The sequence below is a fragment of the Giraffa tippelskirchi genome, chromosome 10 (assembly GCF_054371585.1).
Source record: "Giraffa tippelskirchi isolate mGirTip1 chromosome 10, T2T-mGirTip1v1.2.pri, whole genome shotgun sequence".
Taxonomy (NCBI): Eukaryota; Metazoa; Chordata; class Mammalia; order Artiodactyla; family Giraffidae; genus Giraffa; species Giraffa tippelskirchi.
The window spans coordinates 73,323,045-73,350,855 of NC_137284.1; the positions used below are offsets into that span (position 1 = coordinate 73,323,045).

A 27,811-nucleotide genomic window follows, 5' to 3' on the forward strand; every position below is an offset into this window, starting at 1 on the left:
GAAGAAGGAATACAACCCTAAAGCCTGGCAAAGTGGAGCAAGTTAGAAAAAAGAAAAGAAAAAAAAAAGAAAAGACCGAGAAATACAGCACAAATGAAAGAACAAGACAGAAAGTCACAAGACCAAATAAACAAAGATGAAATAAGCAATCTACCTGAAAGAGAATTCAGAATAATGACAGTAAAGATCCTCCAAAGTCTTTGAAATAGAATGGAAAAGAGGGAAGAAATAATTAACACAGTTAATACAATCACCAAGGACATAGAAGAAATAAAGAAAAATCCGGGAGAAATATCAATAACCTCAGATATGAGGCAGATGACACCACCCTTATGGCAGAAAGTGAAGAAGAACTAAAGAGCCTCTTGATGAAAGTGAAAGTGGAGAGTGAAAAAGTTGGCTTAAAGCTCAACATTCAGAAAACTAAGATCATGGGCATCCAGTCCCATCACTTCATGGCAGATAGATGGGGAAACAGTGGAAACAGTGGCTGACTTGATTTTTCTGGGCTCCAAAATCACTGCAGATGGTGACTGCAGCCATGAAAATGAAATTAAAAGACACTTACTCCTTGGAAGGGAAGTTATGACCAACCTAGACAGCATGTTAAAAAGTAGAGACGTTACTTTGCCAACAAAGGTCCATCTAGTCAAGGCTATGGTTTTTCCAGTGGTCATGTATGGATGTGAGAGTTGCACTATAAAGAAAGCTGAGCGCCAAAGAATTGATGTTTTTGAACTGTGGTGTTGGAGAAGACTCTTGAGAGTCCCTTGGACTGCAAGGAGATCCAACCAGTCCATCCTAAAGGAGATTAGTCCTGGGTGTTCACTGGAAGGACTGATGTTGAAGCTGAAACTCCAACACTTTGGCCACCTGATGCAAAGAGCTGACTCATTGGAAAAGACCCTGACGCTGGGAAAGATTGAGGGCAGGAGGAGAAGGGGACGACAGAGGATGAGATGGCTGGACGGCATCACCAACTCGATGGACATGGGTTTGGGTGGACTTAGGGAGTTAGTGATGGACAGGGAGGCCTGGAGTGCTGCGGTTCATGGGGTCACAAAGAGTCGGACATGACTGAGCGACTGAACTGAACACAGTTACTGAAATTAAAAACACTCTAGAAGGAACCAATAGCAGAATAACTGAGGCAGAAGAATGGATAAGTGAGCTGAAAGAGAATGGTGAAAATAACTGCTGAAGAGCAGAATAAAGGAAAAAGAATGAAAGAATTGAGGATGGCCTCAGAGACCTTTGGGACAGTATTAAACACACTAACGTTGGAGTTATAGGGATCCCAGAGAAGTAAGAAAAAAAGAAAGGCACTGAAAAAAATTTTGAAGACATTATAGTTGAAAACTTCCCTAACATGGGAAAGGAAATAGTCAATCAAGTTCAAGAAGTACAGAGTCCCTTACAGGATAAACCCAAGGAAAAACACATTGAGACATATATTAACAAAGCTAACACAGATTAAATACAAAGAAAGAATATTAAAAGCAGCAAGGGAAAACCCATATGCTTAACAGCAGATCTTTTAGCAGAAACTCTGCAGGCCAGAAGGGAATGGCAGCATATATTCAAAGTACTGAAAGAAAAAATTCTATAACCAAGATTACTTTACCCAGTAAAGATCTCATTCAAAATTGGAGAAATCAAATTCAAAATTGGAGAAATCAAAAGCTTCACAGACAAGCAAAAGTTAAGAGAATTTAGCATCACCAAACCAGCTTTACAATAAATACTAAATGGACTGACATAGCCAGGAAATACAATAGAAAAGAAAGACCTACAAAAACAAACCCAAAACAATTAAGAAAATGCCAATAGGAATATAGATATCAATAATTACTTTAAATGTAAACAGATTAAATGCACCAACCAAAAGATACAGACTGACTAAATGGATACAAAAACAAGACCCATATATATGCTGCATACAAGAGACCCATTTCAGACCTACAGAAACATAGACTGAAAGTAAAAGAATGGAAAAAGATAGTCCATGCAAATGGAAACCTAAAGAAAGCCAGAGTGGCAATCCTTATTTCAGACAAAATAGACTTTAAAATAAAGAATATTATAAGAGATAAGAAAAGACACTACACAATGTTCAAGGGATTAATCCAAGAAGACATACAATTGCAAATATTTATGCACCCAACATAGGAGCATCTCAATACATAAGGAAAACACTAACAGGCATAAGAGGGGAAATCAACAGTAATACAATAATAGTAGGGGACTTTAACATCCCACTGACACTAATGGACAGATCATCAGAACAGAGAATTAATAAGGAAACACAAACCTTAAATGAAACATTAGACCAAATGGACCAAATTGGTATCTTCAGGACTTTCCACCAAATGCAGAAAAATACACTTTCTTCTCAAGGGCACATGGAACATTCTTCAGGACAGACCATATCTTGGGTCACAAATCAAGCCACAGTAAATTTAAGAAAACTGAAATCGTATCAAGTATCTTCTCTGACTATATGTTATGAGACTAGATATCAACTACAGGAAAAAAAAAAAACCTGCAAAAAACACAAACTCATGGAGATTAAAGAATCCAAAGATCCTTAAAAACAAATAACAACAAAAACACTACAACCCCAAACCTATGGGATTCCGCAAAAGCAGTTCTAAGGAGGGAAGTTTATAGCAATACAATTCTACCTCAAGAAACAAGAAAAGCATTGAACAGACAACCTAAGTCTACATCCAGAGCAGCTGGAAAAAGAACAAAAAATTCCAAAGTCAGTTGAAGGAATGAAATCATAAAGATCAGAGGAGAAACAAATGAAAAAGAAATGAAGGAAACAATAGCAAAGATTAACAAAACTAAAAGCTGGTTCTTTGAGAAGATAAAATTGACAACCCAATAGCCAGACCCATCAAGAAAAAAAGGAATAAAAAATCAAATCAACAAAATTAGAAATGAAAAAGTAGAGGTGACAACAGACAACACAAAGGATCGTAAGAGGATATTATCAGCAACTACATGGCTAATGCCTAGAAAATCCTATGGATGCAGGAGCCTGGTGGGCTGCCGTCCATGGGGTCACTGAGAGTCGGACATGACTGAGTGACTTCACTTTCACTTTTCACTTTCATGCATTGGAGAAGGAAATGGCAGCCCACTCCAGTATTCTTGCCTGGAGAATCCCAGGGACGGCGGAGCCTGGTGGGCTGCTGTCTATGGGGTCGCACAGAGTCGGACACGACTGAAGTGACTTAGCAGCAACATGGCTAATAAAATGGACAACCTACAGGAAATGGACAGATTCTTAGAAAAGTTCTACCTCCCAAGAAGGAATCAAGAAGAAATAGAAATTATGAACAAGCCAATTAGAAACAATGATACAAAAACTGTGATCAAAAATTTCCCAAAAAACAAAAGCTCAGGGCCAGATGGCTTCACAGGGGAATTCTATCAACATTTAGAGAAGAGCTAATGCCTATTTTTCTGAAAATCTTCAAAAAACTTTCAGAGGAAGGAACACTTCCGAACTCATTCTACAAGGCCACAATCACTCTGATACCAAAACCAGGCAAAGACAACACAAAAAAAGAAAATTACAGGTCAATATCACGGAGGAACACGATGCAAAAGTCCTCAACAAAATTCTAGCAAAGAGAATTCAACAACACATTTAAAAGCTCATATACCATGATCAAGTCAGGTTTATTCAATGGATGCAAGATTTCTTCAATATATGCAAATCAATCAATGGATACATCATATTAAAAAACTGAAAGATAAAAACCATATGACCATCTCAACAGACGCAGAAAAATCCTTTGACAAAATTCAGCACCCATCTATGATAAAAACGCTTCAAAAAATGGGCACAGATGGAACCTACCTCAACACAGTAAAGGCAGTATATGATAAGCCCACAAACAAACATTATTCTCAATGGTGAAAAACTGAAAGCATTCCCTCTGTGATCTGGAACAAGACAAGTGTGTCCACTCTTACCACTATTACTCAACATAGTTTTGGGAGTCCTAGGTATGGCAATTAGAGAAGAAAAAGAAATAAATCCAGATTGGAAAAAGAAGAAATAAAACTCACTACTTGTAGACGACATGATACTATACATAGAAAACCCAAAAGAAACTATCAGAAAATCACTAGAGCTAATCAGTGAATTTAGCAAAGTCGTGGGATGCAAGTTCAATACACAGAAATCATTTGCATTTCTATATAGAAACAATGAAAAACTAGAAAGAGAAATTAAGGAATCAATCCCATTTACCACTGCAACAAAAACAATGAAATTTCTGGGAATAAACCTACTTAAGGAGACGAAAGAACTGTATATGGAAAATTATAAGACACTGATAAAAGAAATCAAAGACAACATTAAACAGAAGGAGAAATATACCAAGTTCCTGGGTTGGAAGAATAAATATTGTGAAAATGACTATACTACCAAACACAATCCACAGATTCACAGAGATTCCTATCAAATTACCAACAACATTTTTCACAGAATTAGAACAAAAAATTTCACAATTCATATGGAAACACAAAATACTCCAAATAGCCAAAGCAGTCTTGAGAAAGAAGAATGGAGCTGGAGGAATCAACCTTCTTGACTTCAGTCTATACTACAAAGCTACAGTCATCAAGACAGTGTGGTACTGGCACAAAAACAGAAATATAGACCAATGGAACATGATAGCCCAGAGATAAACCCATGTACATATGGGTACCTTATTTTTGACTAAGAAAGCAAGAATATACAACGGGGCAAAGATAACCTCTTCAATAAGTGGTGCTGGGAAAACTGGACAGCTACGTGTAAAAGAACGAAATTAGAACACTTTCTAATGCCATACACAAAGATAAACTCAAAATGGATTAAAGACCTAAATGTAAGACCAGAAACTACAAAACTTTTAGAGGAAAACATAGCAGAACACTCAATGACATAAATCAAAGCAAGATCCTCTATGACCCACTTCCTAAGTAATGGAAACAAAATAAAAATAAACAAGTAAGACCTGCTGCTGCTGCTGCTGCTGCTAAGTCGCTTCAGTCGTGTCTGACTCTGTGCGACCCCAGAGACGGCAGCCCACCAGGCTCCGCCGTCCCTGGGATTCTCCAGGCAAGAATACTGGAGTGGGGTGCCATTTCCTTCTCCAGTGCATGAAAGGGAAAAGTGAAAGTGAAGTCGCTCTGTCGTGTCCGACTCTTACCGACCCCATGGACTGTAGCCTACCAGGCTCCTCCGTCCATGGGATTTTCCAGGCAAGAGTACTGGAGTGGGATGCCATTGCCTTCTCCAAAGTAAGACCTAATTAAACTTAAAAGTTTTTGCACAGCAAAGGAAACTACTAACAAGGTGAAAAGACAACCCTCAGAATGGGAGAAAGTAATAGCAAAGGAACAACTGACAAAGAATTAATTTCCAAAATATACAAGCAGTTCATACAACTCAATCAGAAAAACAACCCAATCAAAAAGTGGGGAAAAGACCTAAACAGACATCTCTTCAAAGAAGACATACAGAGGGCTAACAAACACATGAAAAGATGGGTCAACATCTCTCATTATTAGAAAAATGCAAATCAAAACTACAATGAGATATCACCTCACACCAGTTACAATGGCCATCATCAAAAAGTCTACAAACAATAAATGTTGGAGAGGATTTGGAGAAAAGGGAATCCTTGCATTGCTGGTGGGAATGTAAATTGATACAGCCACTATGGAAGACAGTATAGAGATTCCTTAAAAAGCTAGGAATAAAACCACCATATGACCCAGCAATCCCACTACTAGGCATACACCCTGAGGAAACCAAAATTGAAAAAGACACATGTAACCCAATGTTCACTGCAGCAATCTTTACAACAAGCTAGAACATGGAAGCAACCTAGATGTCCATCGACAGATGAACTGATATAGACACTGTGGTACATATATACAATGGAATATTACTCAGTCATAAAAAGGAATGCATTTGAGTCAGTTCTAATGAGGTGGACAAACCTAGAGCTTATTATACAGAGTGAAGTAAGTCAGAAAGAGAAATATAAATATCGTATACTAACGAATATATACGGAATCTAGAAAGATGGTACCGATGAATGTATTTTCAGGGCTGCAAAGGAGAAACAGACGTAGAGATCAGACTTATGGACACAGGGGGAGGGGAGGAGAGAGAGGGTGAGATGTATGGAGAGAGTAACATGCAAATTTACAATACCATATGTAAAATAAGATAGCCAATGGGAATTCGCTGTATAACTCACAAACAGGGGCTCTATGACAATCTGGAAGGGTGGGATGAGGATGGAGATGAGAGGGAACATGGGAGGGAGCGGACATGGGTGCACCTATAGCTGATTCTTGTTGATGTCTGACGGAAAACAACAAAATTCTGTAAAGCAATTATCCTTCAATTAGAAAATAAATTAAAAAATACAGGAATTCTAGGCTCAACAGTTATGTTCTAATTTGTTATCAGATTTTAACTTTTAATTTAGTAAACTTCATCATTTATTCATGGATTTTTAAATATTAAATATTAAATTTCAGCTTTAAGAACATTTTTATGCTATTTGAAAGTGTTTCTTTTGGTAAGCAAAATATATATAGGAATATACATATATACACGGATAAATGTACAATGTGTGCTACCTTACCTCCATCACCATCATCTGATCCTCTGAAACTAGGATCTTTTAACATATCCAGCTCAGCTAACATGCGCACATAAAGTGCATTCTGTCTGAAGGAAGGATAAAATCTTTCATCTCGAAGCATCAATTCATACACCTTATTGAGATAAATGAAGATATTCAATCATTAATACAAATAATTTCCACTAATAAGATTTCAACAAAAGCTAGACAGAGGTATTACTGTAATGAATTATAGGCTCCATGTTTATAAGATGTCAGTAATAAGACTATGTCACAACTAGTGATGTTTTTCTGGCCCCTCTAGCATCTAAATTATACTGAAGAGAGTCCTACTGCAAAACAAGTCACATGACAGCAGTTATATATAATGCTCTACAAAGTAGTATTCTTTAAGAAACAAATCCAAATAAAGGCTCAAAGCACATATTAAAACAAATGAATCTGTTATTTATACATCATCTATTCATAAAATTCTAGAATCTGTATCTGTCACTTAAGCCAGATTCAAAGTAAATAACCCAGCACAGGGATTTTCTGTATTTCTACAGTAAATAAGCAAAGAAAAACTGGCTACTTTGTGAAGTATTATTACCATAATGCTGGAGTCCAGCTCCAGCAGCCAGGGAGTCAGCCTGAAGGGATGAGCGGTGTTGGCGGAGAATGATGCAGCCTCTGACTCAAAGTGCGGGACTGCATGTTTATTTTAAGCATCAGGTTTTCTTTTATACTTTTACAAAAGCATTAGGTCAGAGGTTTGACATCTTCAGTTCCCCTCACCCAGATTTACCTCTCCACTGTTGTCCTTCAGAGTTCCCTCTTAAGTGTCCTTGTGATTACATTGTAACTCATGTTTGTCTCTGGGCTGCATACCACATTCCTCAGTTTATTTCTTATCTTTCTAAATCCTGCTAGCCTCTAGTATCTTGAGCTCATTCTCCTAAAAAAGGCTTCTAGCTATTAGTATCTCTAAAATTTCTAGTCCCTATAATCTATAGTAAAATATGCCAACACTACAACATACCTTAAACTTTTAGCTTCTAACTATTCTTAATTATTCCTAAACCCTAAACTCAGCAAACTTCTTGTGCCATAAACATTTCCCTCACAAGTAGGTCTCAATAACAATCTTTCCCATGGCCTCAAGCTGCAGCCTATGTGCTCATCCTGGAACATTCTTTGTAAAGGTCCTTGAACAAATGTAACTTTATGGATTATTTCCTGGGCATAACTGCAGAAGGCTTTGTGCTTTTTTTTTCTCATGCAAGAATAAACATCTTAACATTCTTTCCAGCCAACTCAACCGAAGGAAGGAAAGGACAAGTCAGAATCACAAGACCTAACTCCATCCCGGGACCGTGCCTGCAGGATGAGGAGAGGGGGTTGGGGCCGTGCCTCCATTTTGTCAGTAATGCCTAACGCGGCTCCCAACACCATAACACATCTTTTTAGTTATCACACTGTACTTTCATAACGTTTCAATAACCTTTTACAGACAAATTACATGCATATAGATACATACATTGTTTTCAAAAGAGATATAATGATAAATGTTGTACATAATACCTTCCTTTGAATGTCATCAAAGATTTCAGGGGTTGGATCTTCATGATTCAAAGTATCTGCTAATTTTGCTACCAAATAATCATCAACAGTAACTCTTGGAGATGCCTGACAAACAGAGAAAAACACAAGTAGCATTAATCGTTGACATTTCTAAGTACAAGTTAAGCCTTGATAGTAGGAGAATTAAATAATTTGTTGTTCAGTCACTCAGTCATGTCCGACTCTTTGCAACCCCATGGGCTGCAGCATGGTAGGCTTCCCTGTCCTTCACTATCTCCCTGAGTTTGCCCAAAGTCATGTCCATTGAGTCAGTGATGCCATCCAACCATCTCATCCTCTGTCGCTCCCTTCTCCTCCTGCCCTCAATCTTTCCCAGCATCAGGGTCTTTTCCAGTGAGTTGGCTCTTCGCATCAGGAGGCCAAACTAGGATATTTAAACAATGGAATCATAATAGTAAAAGTAACTGCCAAAAAACCCTTGGTTTGTAAATGACACCTTGATGTTTAAAGGCTGAAATGAGAGTTAGCATCTTTCTGGCCATGAAGTACCACACAGTAGACTTGTTAGACAAACGTGGATTTAAATCTTAACTTTTGCTGAGCAAGTTTCCTCTCACAAGGCTTTACTTACTCAATCTGTAAAATGGAGATAAATACTACATATGATTATCGTGAGGATGAAAAGAGATTTACGTAAGGCATATATGGCCAGAACATAGGAAATACTGTCACTACAAGTTAGTGTTGAGCACTCAGTAGTCTTAGATGTGTATTTAATAAAATGTCAAAAGAGTATGCCATGTTGCTACTTACCATTTAACACTAGAAACAATCCTTTTAAGTAGCACTTAAAAAGAGATTATCTTTATCCTAATTGGTTTTACAATACTGCAGTAAAGTATCAGCATGATAAGGGACAGAAAAAATTTTGAAAAGTTACTTTGTTTCAACAACTTTCTTCTCAAGGTGCATAATGTGACAGATACTGCAGACATTCTTCAGCATGTTAACTTTTGTATTTTTAAGTCTGAAGGCTATGGAGAATAAATGAGTTATTAAATGATGTTAACTTTTAGAGGCAGTACCAAAAGAATGTATTGTTTAAGCAGTTTCTCTATGCTATCTGTTAGATGATCTAAGGAACAGAATAGATAAATCAAGAAGAGAAGAAAAAGTATGTAAGTATCCTGGGCATACATCCAGACAAAACTGTAATTTAAAGATAAATGCACTCTTATGTTCAAAGCAGAACTATTCACAATACCCAAGGCATAGAAACCACCTCAATGTTCAACAAGAGATGAAAGGATAAAGAAGACGTGGTACATATACAATGCAGTATTTCTCAGCCATAAAAAGGAATGAAATAAAGTCATATCCAGCAACATGGACAGACCTAGAGATTATCATACTAAGTAAGTAAGAAAGAGACAAATTACCATATCACTTATATACACAATGTAAAACAAATGAACACAAATGAACTTATTCCCTGGTGGCTCAGATGGTAAAGCATCTGCCTATAATGTGGGAGATCCGGGTTTGATCCCTGGGTCGAGAAGATCCCCTGGAGAAGGAAATGGCAACCCACTCCAGTAATCCTGCCTGGAAAATCCCATGGCGGGAGGAGGCTGGTAGGCTACAGAGTTGCAAAGAGGAGGAGACAACTGTGCAACTTCACTTCACAAAAGAGAAACAGACTCATAAACACAGAGAACAGACCTGAGATTGCCATGGGGGAGAGAGGATGCAGGAGGGATGGAATGGAAGCTTGGGATTAGAAGATGCAAACTAGTATGTATACAATGATAAACAACAAAGTCCTACTGTATAGCCCAGGGAACCACACTCGATACTCTGTGAAAAACCATAATGGAGAAAAACATGAAAAAGGAATGTGCATATGTGTAAATGAATCAATTCGCTGTACAGAAGAAATTAACACAATACTATGTACCAACCATTCTTGAACAAAATCTTTTTAAAAAAAATTTTTAAAGTAAGTAAACAGGAGGGTATGAATGTGCAACATAAGGGCTATACAACTTCTAATGCCCCCTTGTTAATTCAACACTCTTAGAAGTAAACTCAGGGAGGTAGTGTGGTGGTACTTTTTTGGTTCTTGTGAGGGGGTTTGTGGAGGAAGAAGAAAACAACACTTACCTGTTATTCGTTTGTGTATGGGTGTGGTGTTCCCTGCCCCCCACCCCTCTCACCCTGAAGTAAGAACAGAAGAACTCAATAGCTTCAACTATGTGACAAAGATCAGAGAGGAACATGATTTAAGTTGGTTTCTGTCCTTTCATGTGCCCTCTGAGCTCACTAAAGTCAGTTTATAGGAAATAAGAGACAAATTTGAAAATAACATTTTTAATTTATCTAGCTTAATTTTTTCTATAATCTCAGGTACACAGAATTGGATTAAGCCTTATCCTTGGAATATGGTGAGCAATACTTCCAGAGAAATAACATTAGCCATAACTAACCAAGTCCCTTTGTCAACAAAGGTCCATCTAGTCAAGGCTATGGTTTTTCCAGTGGTCATGTACGGATGTGAGAGTTGGACTGTAAGGAAAGCTGAGTGCAGAAGAATTGATGCTTTTGAACTGTGGTGTTGGAGAAGACTCTTGAGAGTCCCTTGGACTGCAAGGAGATCCAACCAGTCCATCCTAAAGGAAATCAGTCCTGAATATTCATTGGAAGGACTGATGCTGAAGCTGAAACTCCAATAGTTTGGCCACCTGACACAGAGAGCTGACTCATTTGAAAAGACCCCAATGCTGGGAAAGATTGAGGGTGGGAGAAGAAGGGGACGACAGAGGATGAGACGGTTGGATGGCATCACCGACTCAATGAACATGGGTTTGGGTGGACTCTGGGAATTGGTGATGGACAGGGAGGCCTGGTGTGCTGCGGTTCATAGGGTCGCAAAGAGTCGGACACGACTGAGCAACTGAACTGAACTGAATATAGAAGAAATATTTGCACATATGCTACTACTTTAACATAAAAATACAAAAATTGCACATTTTTTCCAAAATTATCTATTAATCTGTATTGTTTACTTCCATATTACACAAATGTAGTTAAACAAAACAACTAGTTAACAGTGGCAACTGATAATTAATAGGACTAATCAAAAAATGTTTGAGAAAACATAACAATATACTTAATAATATTCCTGTTCTCTGATACAGAAACTTACTTTAACATTTTTTAAACTTTTTACCTAAATTCAAAATTGGTAGGCAGTACCACTGTTTATTCTTAAAATATATAAATTTAAGACTTTTTAAAAGATTATACATGTAATAGGACTAATAGATACATTTGTATTTAATAAAAAACAATTACATTTACCTTTTATTCTATGATCTTGTAGGGTATTTTTGTGTGCCTTTTTAAACAATACTTTTCTGATCTGCCTGTAGCCTTCAGGACAACCCTTTATTTTATGCAGTGGTGTAACTAAATACAATCAACTATAAAATAAAACTCATTATGACTTCCAGCTCTGCTCTTGAGCCTTTATCACATTTATTTCTCTTACCACTGCAATGTTATGACATCAAGTGAAATATCCTTTCACTAAAATCATTTTGGCAAAGAATAATGGGATTTTACTCACTAAAAACAGCAGGCTTTTAGACCTACAGGGATTTGTTTTCAGCTTTCCAAAAAGTGTCCACATCAACTTTGTATCTCCAGGTTTTTTTGGTAGACCAGCTGTTTGTCAATCAGGTTCTCTGAATCTATGAATTCATCATACAGGTTGCCCTTGTCTAAAATGCCCATTTTTTAAGTACTTCAAAGCACAATAAATGTCATAAGTTAACAACCTCTCCTTTTCAAGAAAAATGGTTCTAAAATGCATAGATCATTTAAACGTTGTGAGAATAAAGGAGCATTCCAAAGAAATTAGAGTTTTATTAAAGAAAGTGAGGAAACTGTGTTTAAGCTGGCTATTCCTTTCTGGTAATATTTGAGTTCTCAATAGCTTTATTTCCACAAAATGAGTTATTTTCTTCATTGTATGAGTTCTTGCTATAGCCTACATACACTCAGTTCTGTACATCTATTTCAAGGTTAATTTTAGTCCCTTCAAAAATCATTCAATAGTTTTAAAGAAAAATCATATAAATTTCTGTTTACTGTAATTCTTCTCACCACACACATTCTTGATATATTTTCAAATGAAAGATGGATATTATTCTTGTCCCATGCTTTAAAAAATATGATTACTGCCAACAATGGCATCTTTTCTACTGCTGGCAACAATGACAGCCATCTGGAAGGCAAATGTCTAAAGTTATCTCTCCTGACATTTTTGTAATGTCAAAATCTCATAAAGCTGAAGCAGTAGTATTATTTAGAACATACAGGTACAGGCAAACTGTATGGGAAAGTAAGTGAATAATTAGAGAAAACTGGCTTCATCAGAAAGCAAGAAAGTAAGGATAGGCAAAGGATAACACAGGGATCTTTCAAAATACAGATAAGTAGCTCTGTCATGTCCGACCCTTTGAGACCCCAAGGACTAACAGTCTATGGAATTCTCCAGGTCCAAATATTGGAGGGGTAGCCTCCAGGGAATCTTCCCAAACCAGGGATTGAACCCAGGTATCCCTCATTGCAGGTGGATTCTTTACCAGCTGAACTACCAGGGAAGCCCTTTAAAATATAATGGACATTCTAATTCTAAAGCTGAATGGAGTATATAAAGGTGTTTGCTATACTATTATTCTTAAAACTGTGTACTCTTTTAAATACAATATATTTCTAAGGCAAAAATGTAAGCAAATGCACAAATGAGTGGTTTCCAAATAATATATATACTTAAAATTAAAATACAATTCTGTGCTAATAATTATGAATTAAAAGGTATTATAGCATAGTCATTAAAAATACTGGAGTGTGAATCTTGAGGATTTTTGTCCATATTCATGAGGGACATCAGTCTGTAGTTTTCTAAATGATGTCTTTGTCTTTGATATGAGAATAACACTAAATTCATAAAATGAGTTGTAAAGTGTTTCTTTTTTCTCTATTTTCTGGAAGAGTTTGTTAAATATTGGTATTATTTCTTCCTGAAATGTATGATAGAATTCACTAGTAAAACCATTTAGGCCTGGGCTTTTCTTTGAAAGATGATTTTTAATTATTAATTAAATTTATTTACTGTATTTTCTATTTCTTCTTGAGTCAGTCTGACAATTAGTGTAACCCCAGAAATTTGTCCATTTCATCTAAATTGTCTAATCTGTTGTCATAAAGTTGTTTGTAATACTTCCTTATGGGGTGTCCCAGGTGGCTCAGTGGTGAAGAATTCACCTGCCAATACAGGGTTCGACACCTGGGTTGGGAAGATCCCCTGGAAAAGGAAATCACAACTCATTCCAGTATTCTTGCCTGGGAAATCCCATGGACAGAGGAGCCTGGGAGGCTATAGTCTATGGGGTCGTGAAAGAGTTGGATACGACTTAGCGACTAAGCAACAATAGTATTTCCTTGTAGTCCCTTTAATTTCTATATTCAGTGCTGATGCTTCCTCCTTCATTCATGACTCTGGTGATCTGCATCTGTTTTTCTTGGCCAATTGAGCTAAAGGTTTCTAAATTTCATTGTTCATTTTACAACTATTGTCTTTGTTTTCTATTTCACAGATTTCCATTTTGATCTTTACTATTTCCTTCCTTCTGTTTGCTTAGATTTGTTGTTTTTCTTTTTCTAGATTTTTAAGATGAAAATGTATATTGCTGATGTGACATCTTTCTTCTTTCTAATCAGGCATTTAAAGCTACACATTTCCCTCTACACACTTAACTGCATCCCATAAATTTTGATGTATTGTTTTTTTCATTTTCATTCAATTGAAAATATTTTCTAATTTCCTTCTGACTTTTTTGACACAGACACTATTTAGAAATTTGTTGCTTAATTTTCAAATATTTATAAATTTCCTCAAATCCCTTTTGTTCTCGATTTCTAATCAATTCTACTATGAGAAATGGACATACTTATATATAATTTTAATGCCTCTAAAATGAGAGTTGTTTTATGGCCTAACTTATGATCTATCCTGGAGAAGGAAATGACAACCCACTCCAGTATTCTTGCCTGGAGAATCCTGTGGACAGAGGAGCCTGATGGGCTGCCACCTACGGGGTCGTACAGTTGGACACGACTGAAGCGACTCAGCAGCAGCAGCAGCATGATCTATCCTGGAGAATGCTCCATATGTACGCTTGAAAATAACACTAGTGTTAGAAGTATTTTTTAGATGTATTTGGTCTAATTGGTCTCAAGTATTGTTCAATTCTTGTACATCCTTGGTCATTTTCTATAGAATTGTTTTATCAGTTTTTGAGAGTAAGTGTTGAAGTCTCCAACTATTATTGTTGAATTGTCTATTTCTCCCTCAATTCTGTCAGTTTGTGCTTCATGTATATGTGGGCTTTGTTGTTTTATCATCCTGATCAATTTACCTTTCTATTATAAAATGTTCCTTGTTTCTCTAGTAACGCTTTTTGTTTTAAAATCGATTATCTAATATTAGTATAGCCACTCCAGCTCTGTTTTAGTTACTGTTTCCAAGGTTTACCTCTTACTTCCTATTATCTAAAGTTGTGTGACACTGAATCTTAGCTCTGTTATTTAGTATCCACATGATCCTGGACAGGTTAATTCAGTTTTCTAATTCAATCAATTTCTTCACCTATAAAATTAGAGTAATATACAAAATACTATTATCAGGATAAAGCAAGGCAATGTAAGGCAGTTGTGCATAGCAACATGAACAATGGATATTTACAAGTACTACAAATCATTATCTTCTTTGGCAGTATCATTGGTAATTTTAATTATTAATAATCTACCATTATTAATGACACTGTCAAAGAAGAAAACAAAATGTATCCTCAAATAAATCAAAGTATATCCTCACCTTTTCTGATAAATACTGTTCATAAATTCCAACAGCAGCTGCTCTTAAAAGACCTTTGGTTTGGTTGGTTTGATGTTTTCCATCTTTCTGACGACTTGATAAAACTTCTAGCTGCTGTTGGGCTGTAACCCGGTATCCTTCCACTGTCATCCAAAAGAAGAGATGTGCCTGACCTCCAGTTTGCTGCATGTAGTCTACCAAACAAAATCCATAACAACAGAGATATTAAAGTCACAGATTTTTGAGTGCATACAGCTGTAAGACAAGTTAAGAAAGAATTTGAAAGTTTCAAATACTTAAAACTCTGCATTTTGAACATGTTTAGAAAATGCTGGAGGTTAAAAAAAAGTCATCATAAATTGGTTAAGCTGAAGAGACCAATTATGCAGAAAAAAGAAATGGAAGTGCATTTTAAAAAACATCTGATTTTTCATGAAAACACCTCTTGGGAATAAAGCTTCCAGGGAAGGTTTCATCAGAAATAAACTACTTCATCAACATTCAGCTTCCATTCTCAATAAAAATTATTAATCATAATATTACTATTATACCACATGTATTAAAAATAAGGATTGGGCTCTTCAATAAGCCAGGCATTTCATTTTGTTCATGAATATGAAGACTCAGGGAATTTTGCTGGAAACATCCCCTAGATAAAAGCAATTCTGATGTAACACTAATAAAATCAATAAACATTTATATATAAAATGGTATAAAAATAAGACCCTTCCCCCATTCATGCACAAAAATGATATAAGCAGGTTATGTATACCACGCTTTCCTGATAAAGTCTCATTCTCAAATAATTTAAATTCATAGTAGAATCTCTTGGGGTTTATTTAAAAGCAGATTAGCAAATGCACATTGGAACTATAAGCATTTATTTCCTTAAAACCAAACAAATCTCTATCCCTACAGTTTCTAAAAAAAAAAATGGGGAATATTTCAGAAAATGAGGAGTGGAAGAGAGATATATATGGCATGCCCAATGTCAAGTATTTAAAATTTAATAACATATACAATTATAAAAAACTTGAGGGTTATGTTATTTTTATAAAATGGATTTACCTACCCATAAAAAACTGTAGTGCAACATTGTCTACAAGAATGCTGTCCAGGGGGACTGTGCAAAGTTTCCCAAAGTTTGCTGCCAGTTTCACAGTATTTATCTCCTACAAATAAAAGTTTTTGCAGATTAACATCTCATCTATTCACTCTCTACATTAAAGATCCTTACATAGATGTAAAAAATTAAGTTAAAATGGAATAAAGTTTTCTCTTCTTGTAAAGGTGGGTTACCAATAAAATGTATCAGCTCACTGAATTTCCTAGAGTTAAGAACTTCTTACTAAATATACATTAAAAGAACAATAAGCACTCATTTCTTCTAATAAAAAATAAACCTAAATGTATTTTCATGTATTCTCTATTTTTACCCATTCCAAACAAAAATGAACATGATAGGGACCAAAGGGGATATCATGTTGAAGCATAAACAAATCCCAGTATTTTTAAGTACAGGTTGACGTCTACCTACTAGAAAAAAATAAATATTCCTAACTAGTAGATTTGCTAATTGGGTAAAAATTCTATAATCTTTGTAGAAAATGTGTTTCTTTTCAGTCTACCTAAATGGTAAATCACATAAACTTCAAAGCAAGGAAACTAACTATATATAGAGAAGAAAGTTTTTAACAGGTTCAAAATTTAGAGAATCTACACGTCCAGCACTGTGCTAGGTCCATTACACATATTACTTCATTAAATCTTCACAGCAATCCTATTGGATAAACATCAGCAATCTCACTCAACAGATAAGAAAGTTGATGATCAGAAATTTTGCCTATGATCGCAAAGCTGGTTAGAATGAGTCAGTGTCCTCAAAGTCTGATGCCCTTTCCACAAAAACCAACAATGTTTCTGGAAATGATTTCGACCAGCTTCTCTGCATTCCCAAATCCATACTCACAAAGCTCTATTTTCAAAAAAAAATGCACAGGTTTTCTGAAAGTTAGATAAGGCTGCCTTATTCAGGGGCAGATACTAAATTAGGCATAGGTGATATATAAAGGAAAAGGAAGATGATATGAAAAGAGGAGAAAAAAACTTCTCTTGTAATTAGTATCTCCTCTTCATATAAGTACGTAAGAAAAACAACAGATTACTGATTTGAAATTACTGGGGTAAAGCAATCTACTACAAATTGCCTCATTTCACATACTAGCAAGGTAATGCTCAAAACCCTTCAAGCTGGACTTCAACAGTATGTGAAGCAAGAACTTCCAGATGTATAAGCTGGATTTAGAAAAGGCAGAAGAACCAGATCAAATGGCCAACATCTGTTGGATCACTGAAAAGCAAGAGAATTTCAGAAAAACATCTACTTCTGCTTCACCAGCTATGCTAAAGCCTCTGACTGTGTGGATCACAACAAACTGTGGAAAATTCTTCAAGAAATGGGAATACCAGACCACCTACGTTCCTCCTAAGAAACCTGTATGCAGTCAAGAAAAGAGTGAGAATCAGTCATGGAACAATAGACTGGTTCAAAAGTGGGAAAGGAGTATATCAAGGCTGTACACTGTCACCTTGCTTATTTAACTTATATGCAGATGACATCATGCAAAATGCTAGGCTGGATGAAGCTCAAGCTGAAATCAAGATTGCCAGGAGAAATGTCAGTAATCTCAGACATGCAGATGACACCAGCCTAATGGCAGAAAGCAAAGAGGAACTTACGAGCTTCTTGATGAAGGTGAAAGACAAGAGTGAAAAAATTGGCTTAAAACTCAACATTCAAAAAACTAAGATCATGGCATCCGGTTCCATCACTTCATGGCAAGCAGAAGGGAAATCAATGGAAACTGACAGACTATTTTCTTGGGCTCCAAAATCACTGTGGAAGGTAACTGCAGCCATGAAATTAAAAGAATTTAATTTTTTTGAAAGAAAAGCTATGACAAACCTAGACAGCCTATTAAAAAGCAGAGATATCACTTTGTCGACAAAGGTCCACATAGTCAAAGTTATGGTTTTTCCAGTAGTGAAAGTTGGACTATAAAGAAGGCTGAACGCCGAAGAACTGATGCTTTCAAAGGAGAAGACTCTTTCGAGTCCCTTGGACTGCAAGGAGATCTAACCAGTCAATCCTAAAGGAAATCAATCCTGAATATTCATTAGAAGGACTGATGTTGAAGCTGAAGCTCCAATACTTTGGCCACCTGATGGGAAGAGCCACCTGACTGGAAAAGACCCTGATGCTGGGAAAGATGGAAGGCAGGAGGAGAAGGGGACAACAGAGGATGAGATGGCTGGATGGAATCACCGACTCAATGGCCATGAGTTTGAGCGAACTCCAAGAGATGGTGAAAGACAGGGAAACCTGGTGTGCTGCAGTCCATGGGGTCACAGATTTGGACACGACTGAGTAACCAAACAACAACAAAGCAATCTAGTACCAGCACATGATTTCCCCTATCTAAGTCTTCCTTCCTCAGATTTTATCACTTCTTGGTTCTATCCAGCAGCATCTCTATAGATATGGGATGGAGAAGAGTATTCACTATCACTTTATTTGTAATAAAAAGAATAAAGCATCTCTACGACTTTAAGATGAGCAGTATGGTTAAAAAAACTCTCTCTCTGAAGATTCTGAATTTTCATGCTATGACTTGAGCTATTAAAAAAGATAAAGCTTCATATTCAAATTAGAACTGACAAGCTTCCAAATAAAGTTTCTAAATTTTAAAAGGAATTCAGTATCAAAAAGTATTTAGGCCAACAGACTTAAATAATGATGCTTAAGGATCACCAGGGGCTTCCCTGGTGGCTCAGCAGTAAGGAATCTGCCTGCCAGTGCAAGAGACATAAGAGAGGAGGGTTCAATCCCTGGGTGGGGAAGATCCCCTGGAGGAGGGCATGGACACCTACTCCAGTATTCTTGCCTTGAGAATCCCATGGACAGAGGAACCTGACAGGCTATGGTCCACAGGCTCACAAAGAGTTGAACACAACTGAAGCGATTTAGCCTGCAGCACACAAGCATCACTAACTCTAAGATCTAAACAGGGCAACTAGATAAAGAAACAGCAACCACAAGTGAAACCATATTATTCTTCTATTCTGAATTTACTTGCGTATATAATTTTAAAATATAGTTAACTGAACAAAGACAGATGTACATACACCTGCACACACATATATGACAAATATAGGCCTCAAATAATGTGTAAGTTGTAACTAAACTAGCAAACTAAACTCAAAATTTAAAAATAAGTCTTTTAGTCCTAAAGGAATTTAAGTACACTGCAAAATTACAAGACCAAAGAGTCACAAATCAATTTCCAATAGAAAACCAGCATAAAAAAAGGTGACTACATGAAAATCTAAAGGTAGTAAAAAATTTGTTTCAAAGCCCCAAATCTCTGCTTTCTTTTACAATGAAACTCATCCAAACAGCCACCTATAATCACTGTTTCTAATTCATTTCTTCCCATTTTCTCCTGACTGACTCCCATCAGGGTTTTTCTCCACTATTCAACCAAAATGCTCTCATGGATCACCAATAATACCCCTGTGGCCAACCCAACAGTCAATTCTAAATGTTCATCTTACTCAACTTATTAGCAGTCTGTGATACACCTGATCCCTCCCTTTTTTCAGCATTTTCTATATTTTGCTTCTAGGATATCACACTCCTTTCCTTCAACCTCAATAGTCATTTCCAGTTTGTTTGGCTAGATCTTTCACTTTGTTTTAAAAACTAGTAACTGAAGTGCCTCAGGACAAAGTCTTTGATATCTTCTTTTTTAAACTTATTTTTTTAAGTAATCTCATCCAATTTCTCAACTTTAAACAAGCTGATAATCCTGAGGATTCTCAAAGTTTTTTTCATTTATGAAATTTCCCTTGAACTTGAATTTACCAATTAGAATGTCTACTTTAACATCAAACAGGGATCTCAAGCTAAAACATTAAAAACTTGATTCTCTCTTCCAAACTTCCTCCTCCCTGTTTTATTCATTTTAGTGAATAACAACACTATTCATGCAGGTGCTCAGTCTAAAAAACTTTGGAATCACCCTTGAGTTCTTTTTTCTCTCTCAACCCATATTTAATACATTAGTAAATACTGTCTCTAATTAACTTCTCACATGAACCCCCCCAGACATCTCTTACTAAACAAAAACAAGAGCCGTGTAAACGATCTGTTAGTTTCCATTCTTGTCTCCACCACTCCACCACAATCTACTCATCACAAAGAGCCCAAGTAATCATTTTACCTCGTAAGTCAGATTATGTCACTTGCCAGGGCGAATCTCCAATGGATTTCTATCACAGTAGAGTTTTAAAAAATCTTACTATGGAAGGTAAACCATGTATGATCTAACCCCCAAGGTTCCTCACTCCTACTACAAATCCTATCATGCATTCCATACCAGTCACAATGACCTCCTCTAACTCACCAGGCACTTTCCTATTCCAGGGACTTCACATTTGTTCTCACCTTTGCATGTAAGATTTTAAAAAGAAAAAAAAAAATTTTTTTTCACAGAATTCTCTCATATTACTCAGATCTCTCTATGCTCAAATTTCACCAGATCTCTCAGCATCTATCTAAACCACTCTGACATTATCTACCACCCTACTTTGCTTTACTAATTTTCTTTCACATTTTAGGTGTTTTTTTTTTTTACATTTTATTTTTTCACTTTTCACTTTTACATTTTTGATATAATATATCAATTTATATATTGGTTTATTTTCTGATTCTGCAACTAAAATGTAAGCTTCATGAGAGAGATTTCCGTCTGTTAGATCCAACTAAAATGGTGTCCAATGTACAAAATTCAATAAATGTTGAATTTTGAATAAATGACACATGAGTAGATAAATACATAAATCAAGAAAAAAATTCTACTTCTCATGCAGTATTTTAATCTCATTAGCTTGTTTGAATAAATACTTCCATTACATTGTGTACTATAAATTTTTTCTAAGTTTTTAGTTCTTCTGTAAAACGCCACACTGGTTAATACTCAGCCTTTTGTCATTTGCTAGATATTTTAATGAACAGAAATTATCTCTAGTTAAATATTAATTCAAAAGTATTTTACTCACTTTGCCTGACTGCAACCGTTGTATTCTTGAGTCACATACTTTCTTCACAAATAATAAGCTATTTATTTGATTTTTGATGGTGTTGATATCTAAAAATAAACAAATTGACTATGAGGTAAAGTGGCAGTGTTACTTGTGAAATACTTTAAACATACACTTATTGTAATTTAACATAATAACCAATGAATACAGCAATTATTTTATTTAAAAAAGAAATAAGTGGAAATTTTATAGTGAAATTATTTAATTAAAATTAAACTATGCCAATTATCTTTAGCGATAACTGCAATAGTAAGTGGAGAAGGCAATCGCAACCCACTCCAGTACTCTTGCCTGGAAAATCCCATGGACAGAGGAGCCTGGTAGGCTTCACTCCATGGGGTTGCGAAGAGTCGGATGCGACTGAGCAACTTCACTTTTACTTTTCACTTTCATGCACTGGAGAAGGAAATGGCAACCCACTCCAGTGTTCTTGCCTGGAGAATCCCGGGGATGGGGGAGCCTGGTGGGCTGCCGTCTGTGGGGTCGCACAGAGTCGGACACGACTGAAGCGACTTAGCAGCAGCAGCAGCAGCAGCAGCAATAATAAGAGTCTCACATTCAAAAACTATTGTGCTTTATTCTCAGAACATATTAGCATAATAAAAGTCAGATTCAGTTAAGGTGAAAACAACTAATTACATAAAATGACATTTAGGTAAATTAAAGTTTTGTTTGAATATATAGTATTTATTAAAGAAGTAAAACATTCTTATTCTTAAATAAATTACTTACCATCACCAGCTGTATCTAGAGATCGAAGATACTGTAATTCTTCTGCTGCTTTATCTCTGACTGCTTCGAGCTCTCCAATATTGTCACTCAATTTAATAATGTTCATAAAGGCCTCATAGTTGCAATTAGAATCACGGATCTGAAAATAAAGTTTAAAACACAGATAGGAGGGAGACTCACTTAAGTGAAAACAGAATCTTGAGTACCTACCGTGGGCCAGGCACAACTGTCCTCAAACAAAATGAAAATCTCTCTACTCATGGTACTTAAATTCTCCTGGGTCACAGGCTATTAACAAAGTAAGTAACATATATAGCACACTGCAAAGTAAAGAGCACGCTCAGAATGTCTGATGATAGCAAGGAAGCCATGGTGACTAGAGCTAAACCAAAGAAATGCAGAAGAGCAAGGGAGATGACTGCTAATGGAAAAGCAAACATGATAGGGTTTAGTAAATGGTTTGGCTTTCACTGTGAATGGAATGAAAAGTTATTGGAGAATTTTAAAGATTAAGAGTGGCATTCTCTGACATAAATTTAACAGAATCACTGTAATGACATGAATAACTGATATTTCATCCTTCTTCTCCAGCCACTTGCTATCTAAGATTAAGAATGGAGTAGAACATTAAGTTGGATTTAACCAGAATGTGGTTTCACCAAGCAAATAATAAACTGAGAGAGAGAGGAATGGTAGTTGAGAATTTTGTAAAGGAACTAATGACTATGACTGTCAATAAATTTAAGCCAAATAAAACAAGTAAAGGGAAGTATGAAAAGGTAGCCAACTTGGTTATCCATTCTAAACAGGAGCCCAAGTACTGGTGATTGCCAAAGTTCAGAACTGTGGGGAAAAAAAGGGAGGGCAATAAGCACATGAAAAAATGTTCAAAATCATTAATCATCAAGGATGTGCAAGTTAACCATAACAAAATGAAAATGCCAAACATCTATCAGAATGGGGAGAGACCAAATTTGGTCTTCACATTCTCAAACAGTGCAAGTAGAAGTACAAAATTATAACACAACTTCAGATAACTACTTGGTGATGTCTCTCACTTTGTATAAATTTTACTTCAATAATAAAAGAAGTAAGTTAATACCTGATTTTTCTAAGAATACATTAAGAAACAAGTAAACAGCTGCTCACTAATCTGCTCTAGTAGGGGAAAACAATATAAACCAATTAAGTAAACTATTCCAGTCAGAGAGAAGAGTTTACAATTAACTAGTTTGTCCCCAAAAGATATAAAATATATATTTTGAGATAAATAATGCAAATTGGCCCATACTATCTTTAGAAATGACTTAAAAACTTAAAACTTCTGTTAGGTAATATGAACATTTTATTTAGAGGATATATGTTACTACTACACTGCTCTAAACTTTTCCTTTCAAATAAAAATAAGCTATACAATTAGGTATCATTAATATGAAATTTACCTGGCAGAAAGAGTAAGAACTGAGCCAATTTTATAATACCTATGTGTAAAGGGTTTTCCACATAAATAATGTCAAGAGAATAAACCAGAAAACAAAGCAAGCTAAAGATCCTTTATTGATATATTTTTCTTTTTTAAATATATTTTCTGATATTTTACAGCAAAGCACAATAGCGATCAATCACTGTTTTAAATAAAAAAGACCCCAGCCATCATACATAATAGTAGTACTAGCCCAACTATGCAGAAAACAAGTAAAAATCTGGTGGCTTGAATTCTGTTCTGAGTATGTGTTAAGTTCCTCAAAAATGCAAAAATGTTTTTACTATGTAACTAATTATAAACTTAATATAAGCTCAGCAAAATAAAAATTGAAAACTAAACAAAAATAGAAATAAAAATTATTCCTAATCCCATGAGTGAGAGATAAGCATAATATTCTCATAAATCTGCATCCTGTTCTGTACTATAGGTAAGATTATACAGTACTATAACCTCATTATTTAAGGTTAGTATATGATATTCATTTTTGTGTTACAAAAAAAATCTTTTTAAAGATATTTACTCTTACTTTACTACTTAAATGTTATAAAATTTTTACCTTTTTCCTACTTCTCAAAAAATCACTTATGACATAACCAATACTTGTTAGTAAAGTGAAATAAACAAAAGAGAAAACTTAAAATTTTCAGGATCCTACCTCTCTATTACAACAGAGGATGAGATGGTTGGATGGCATCACCAACTCAATGTACATGAGTTTGGGCAAGCTCCGCGAGTTGGTAACGGACAGGGAAGCCTGGCGTACTGCAGTCCATGGAGTCACAAAGAGTCAGACAGGACTCAGAGACTGAATTGACTGATCTCTCTATTAATATTTCAGTCAATATTCAACTTATCAGAATCACAGGCATTCATAAATATATAATATTTAATTTTAAAGGAATAGATATCTACACACATATTATTTTTAGTTGTCCTTTTCACATAAAAAATGAACACATCTTTTCATATTCATAAAGACATACTACCATCATAGTATAAATAGTATTTATTGCATCAATATTCCTAAACTATTCCTCTATTTTGTTGTTCAGTTGCTCAGTCTTGTCCGACTCTGTGACCCCATGGACTGTAGCACAATGGGCTCCCCTGTCCATCACTATCTCCCAGAGTTTGCTCAAACTCATGTCCACTGAGTTGGTGATGCCATCCAACCATCTCATCCTGTCACCTCCTTATCCTCATGCCCTCAATCTTTCCCAGCACCGGGGTCTTTTCCAGTGAGTCAGCTCTTCGCAGGTGGCCAAAGTATTGGAGCTTCAGCATCAGTCCTTCTAATGAATATTCAGGACTGATTTCCTTTAGGATTAACTGGTTTGATCTCCTTGCTGTCCAAGGGACTCTCAAGAGTCTTCTCCAACACCACAGTTCAAAGCATCAATTACTTGGCTCTCAGCTTTCTTTCAGAGAAGGCAATGGCATCCCACCCCAGTACTCTTGCCTGGAAAATCCCATGGAGGAGCCTGGTAGGCTACAGTCCATGGGGTCACTAAGAGTTGGACATGACTGAGCGACTTCACTTTCACTTTTCACTTGCATGCATTGGAGAAGGAAATGGCAACCCACTCCAGTGTTCTTGCCTGGAGAATCCCAGGGACGGAAGGGCCTGGTGGGCTTCTGTGTTATGGGGTCGCACAAAGTCGGACACGACTGAAGCGACTTAGCAGGAGCAGCAGCTTTCTTTACGGTCCAATTCACACATCCGTACATGACTACTGGAAAAACCAGCTTTGACTAGACAGATCTTTGTTAGCAAAGTGCTATTTCTACTTTTTAATATGCTGTCTAGGTTTGTCACAGCTTTTCTTCCAAGGAGCAAGTGTCTTTTAATTTCATGGCTGCAGTCACCATCCACAGTGATTTTGGAGCCCGAGAAAATAAAGTCTGTCACTGTTTCTATTGTTTCCCCTTCTATCTGCCATGAAGTGATGGGACCGGATGGCATGATCTTAAGTTTCTTGAATGTTGAGTTTCAAGCCAGCTTTTTCACTCTCTTCTTTCACTTTCATCAAGATACTCTTCAGTTCCTCTTCACTTTCTGCCATAAGGGTGGTGTCATCTGCATATCTGAGGTTACTGGTATTTCTTCAGGCAATCTATATTCCAGCTTGAGCTTCATCCAGCCCAGCATTTTGCATGTACTTTGCATGTACATTAAATAAGCAAGGTGACAATGTACAGCCTTGATATACTCCTTTCCCAATTTTGAACCAGTCTGTTGTTCCATGATCAGTTCTAACCGTTGCTTCTTGACCTGCATACAGATTTTTCAGGGGGCAGGTAAGGTGGTCTAGTATTTCCAACTCTTGCAGAATTTTCCAGTTTGTTGTGATCCACAGTCAGAGCCTTTAGCATAGTCAATGAAGTAGAAGTAGATGTTTTTCTAGAATTCCCTTGCTTTTTCTATGATCCAGCGGAAGTTGGCAATTTGATCTCTGGTTCCTCTGCCTTTTCTAAATCCACTTTATACATCTGGAGGTTCTCGGTTCATATACTGTTGAAGCCTAGCCTGAAGGATTTTAAGCATTACCTTGCTAGCATGTGAAATGAGTGCAACTGTGCTGCTATGCTGAACACTTAAATTGCTTTCATTTTCTTAGTATTATTAGCAAGATTGCCATCAGTAGTCTTAAATCGGATTGTTATAACCTTGTTTATTAGCACTTTAGGATAAATTTCAGGAGCAGATTTCCTAAGCAAAGGGTTTTTTTTGTTTTTAGTTATGGGGATATGCAAATTTTTAAAGCTCTAGGTACAGCCTAGCAGGACTCTAAATAAGCTGACAAAGGACATGAAAAATTAAGTTCTGTGAACTCCATGAAAGACTCTAGGAACACAAGGCTAGGAAGACAATTTCTGCCTACAGGTAACCCATAATCTGATGGGAGAGACAAACATTGTAACAGCAACAACAATGAAAAATGGCAAGTCTGATAATGGATATGATTAAACAAAGAACAATCAAATACTTCTTTCCTAGAAAAGCTACACTGACTAAAAGAAGACAACGTGGGAGAGAAATTTCAGATTCACAAAAAGGAATCAAAGACTTAGGTAACCATCAAAGTAATTCCCAGCAATAGCCCAATTACACATTCTTCCTCAACCATTAATTTACTGAGGAAAAGCATATATAATCAGAAAAAAAATTAAAACTAGCAAACTTAATAACCACTAACCCTTTGATACATCTGATGAATAAGAAAACTCTGAGTTACTTAACTTACTGACATACTAAGCAACTTACAGATACTTATCTAGAACTTAGATCTTATTCTCAATCTAATGTTCTTTCTTCCATATTTTTCTCTACTATTTAGCATAAAATGTAAACTGCATGTTATTTAAGTAGTTCAGATTAATTTAAAATCAAATAGCAGTTTTAAGAAGTACTTATCATATATACACAGATAAGAAAACATCCTTTTTTAAACTTAAATAAGTAGAAACAGCAGAACACTGTAAGGAAGATTATCTTATCACCTTAAGGAAAACCTGGCTAGTACATTCAACACATAAGCAAACAGAAATATTGAAAACATAAAGATTACCCTGAGATATATTTTTACTTAATTTCTTTAATGAATTATTGCTTAATCATCCTGACCTCCAAATCATATTTATACCTTTTAAAAAACTGTTTTAAAAACAAGAGCTGCATTTTAGAAAGTACATACCATCCATATGATATATTGATTAATATAATCAGGATCACTGAGTTGATTTATCAATGGAAGAAGAACTCCACGTGCAAGGATTTCCTGGACAAAAATTTTAAAACACAAAAACAAATTTAACCTCATATACTTCTTGAATCAATAGCACAGTGTAAATTTCCTAACTCAGTGCTGTTACTGAAGAAAGGTAAGGTATAGATAAAAGCAAACTTGATAAATGACATGATTTACAAAAAGATGAGCTAGCATACATCAGTTGAATAAGATGAAGCGATCTATATCAACTTAGATACATGGCCACAATAGTAAGTACAGTTGACTGAAAAAAAGCAAAAGGACACCTCTAATAAGTTAGCATTTATATCCATTTCTAAAAGGCAAAACATGGCACTATATGTATTTATGGACTCCTACATCTATATTAAAAGTATAAAAACAAAAAAGAAAAGATACCAATCAGAATAGTGACTGCCTTCAAGGAAGGGATAGAGCAATGCTAGCAAGATGTTAACATTGCTTAAATCTGGTTTGTTGGTGCATAAATGTCTATTGTATTAACTCT

The 27,811-nt window shown here is 35.9% G+C and overlaps 1 protein-coding gene across 16 annotated transcripts in view; it reads right to left on the minus strand.

Annotated features, from left to right (window-relative positions):
- The window catches only part of SNX13 (sorting nexin 13), a 147,782-nt gene that overhangs the window by 38,831 nt on the left and 81,140 nt on the right, over positions 1-27,811 (minus strand). For all 16 annotated transcript variants that reach the window (XR_014067841.1, XR_014067839.1, XR_014067838.1 and 13 more), the window contains 7 exons: positions 27,250-27,333; positions 22,069-22,207; positions 21,295-21,383; positions 16,247-16,346; positions 15,175-15,368; positions 8,232-8,336; positions 6,669-6,801 (listed from right to left, as the gene is read on the minus strand). Coding sequence is in view for 12 of the 16 variants with exons in the window: in XM_081537670.1 (XP_081393796.1) it covers positions 6,669-6,801; positions 8,232-8,336; positions 15,175-15,368; positions 16,247-16,346; positions 21,295-21,383; positions 22,069-22,207; positions 27,250-27,333 (844 nt within the window). In the remaining 4 variants the exon portion in view is untranslated. The remainder of the gene's footprint in view (positions 1-6,668; positions 6,802-8,231; positions 8,337-15,174; positions 15,369-16,246; positions 16,347-21,294; positions 21,384-22,068; positions 22,208-27,249; positions 27,334-27,811) is intronic.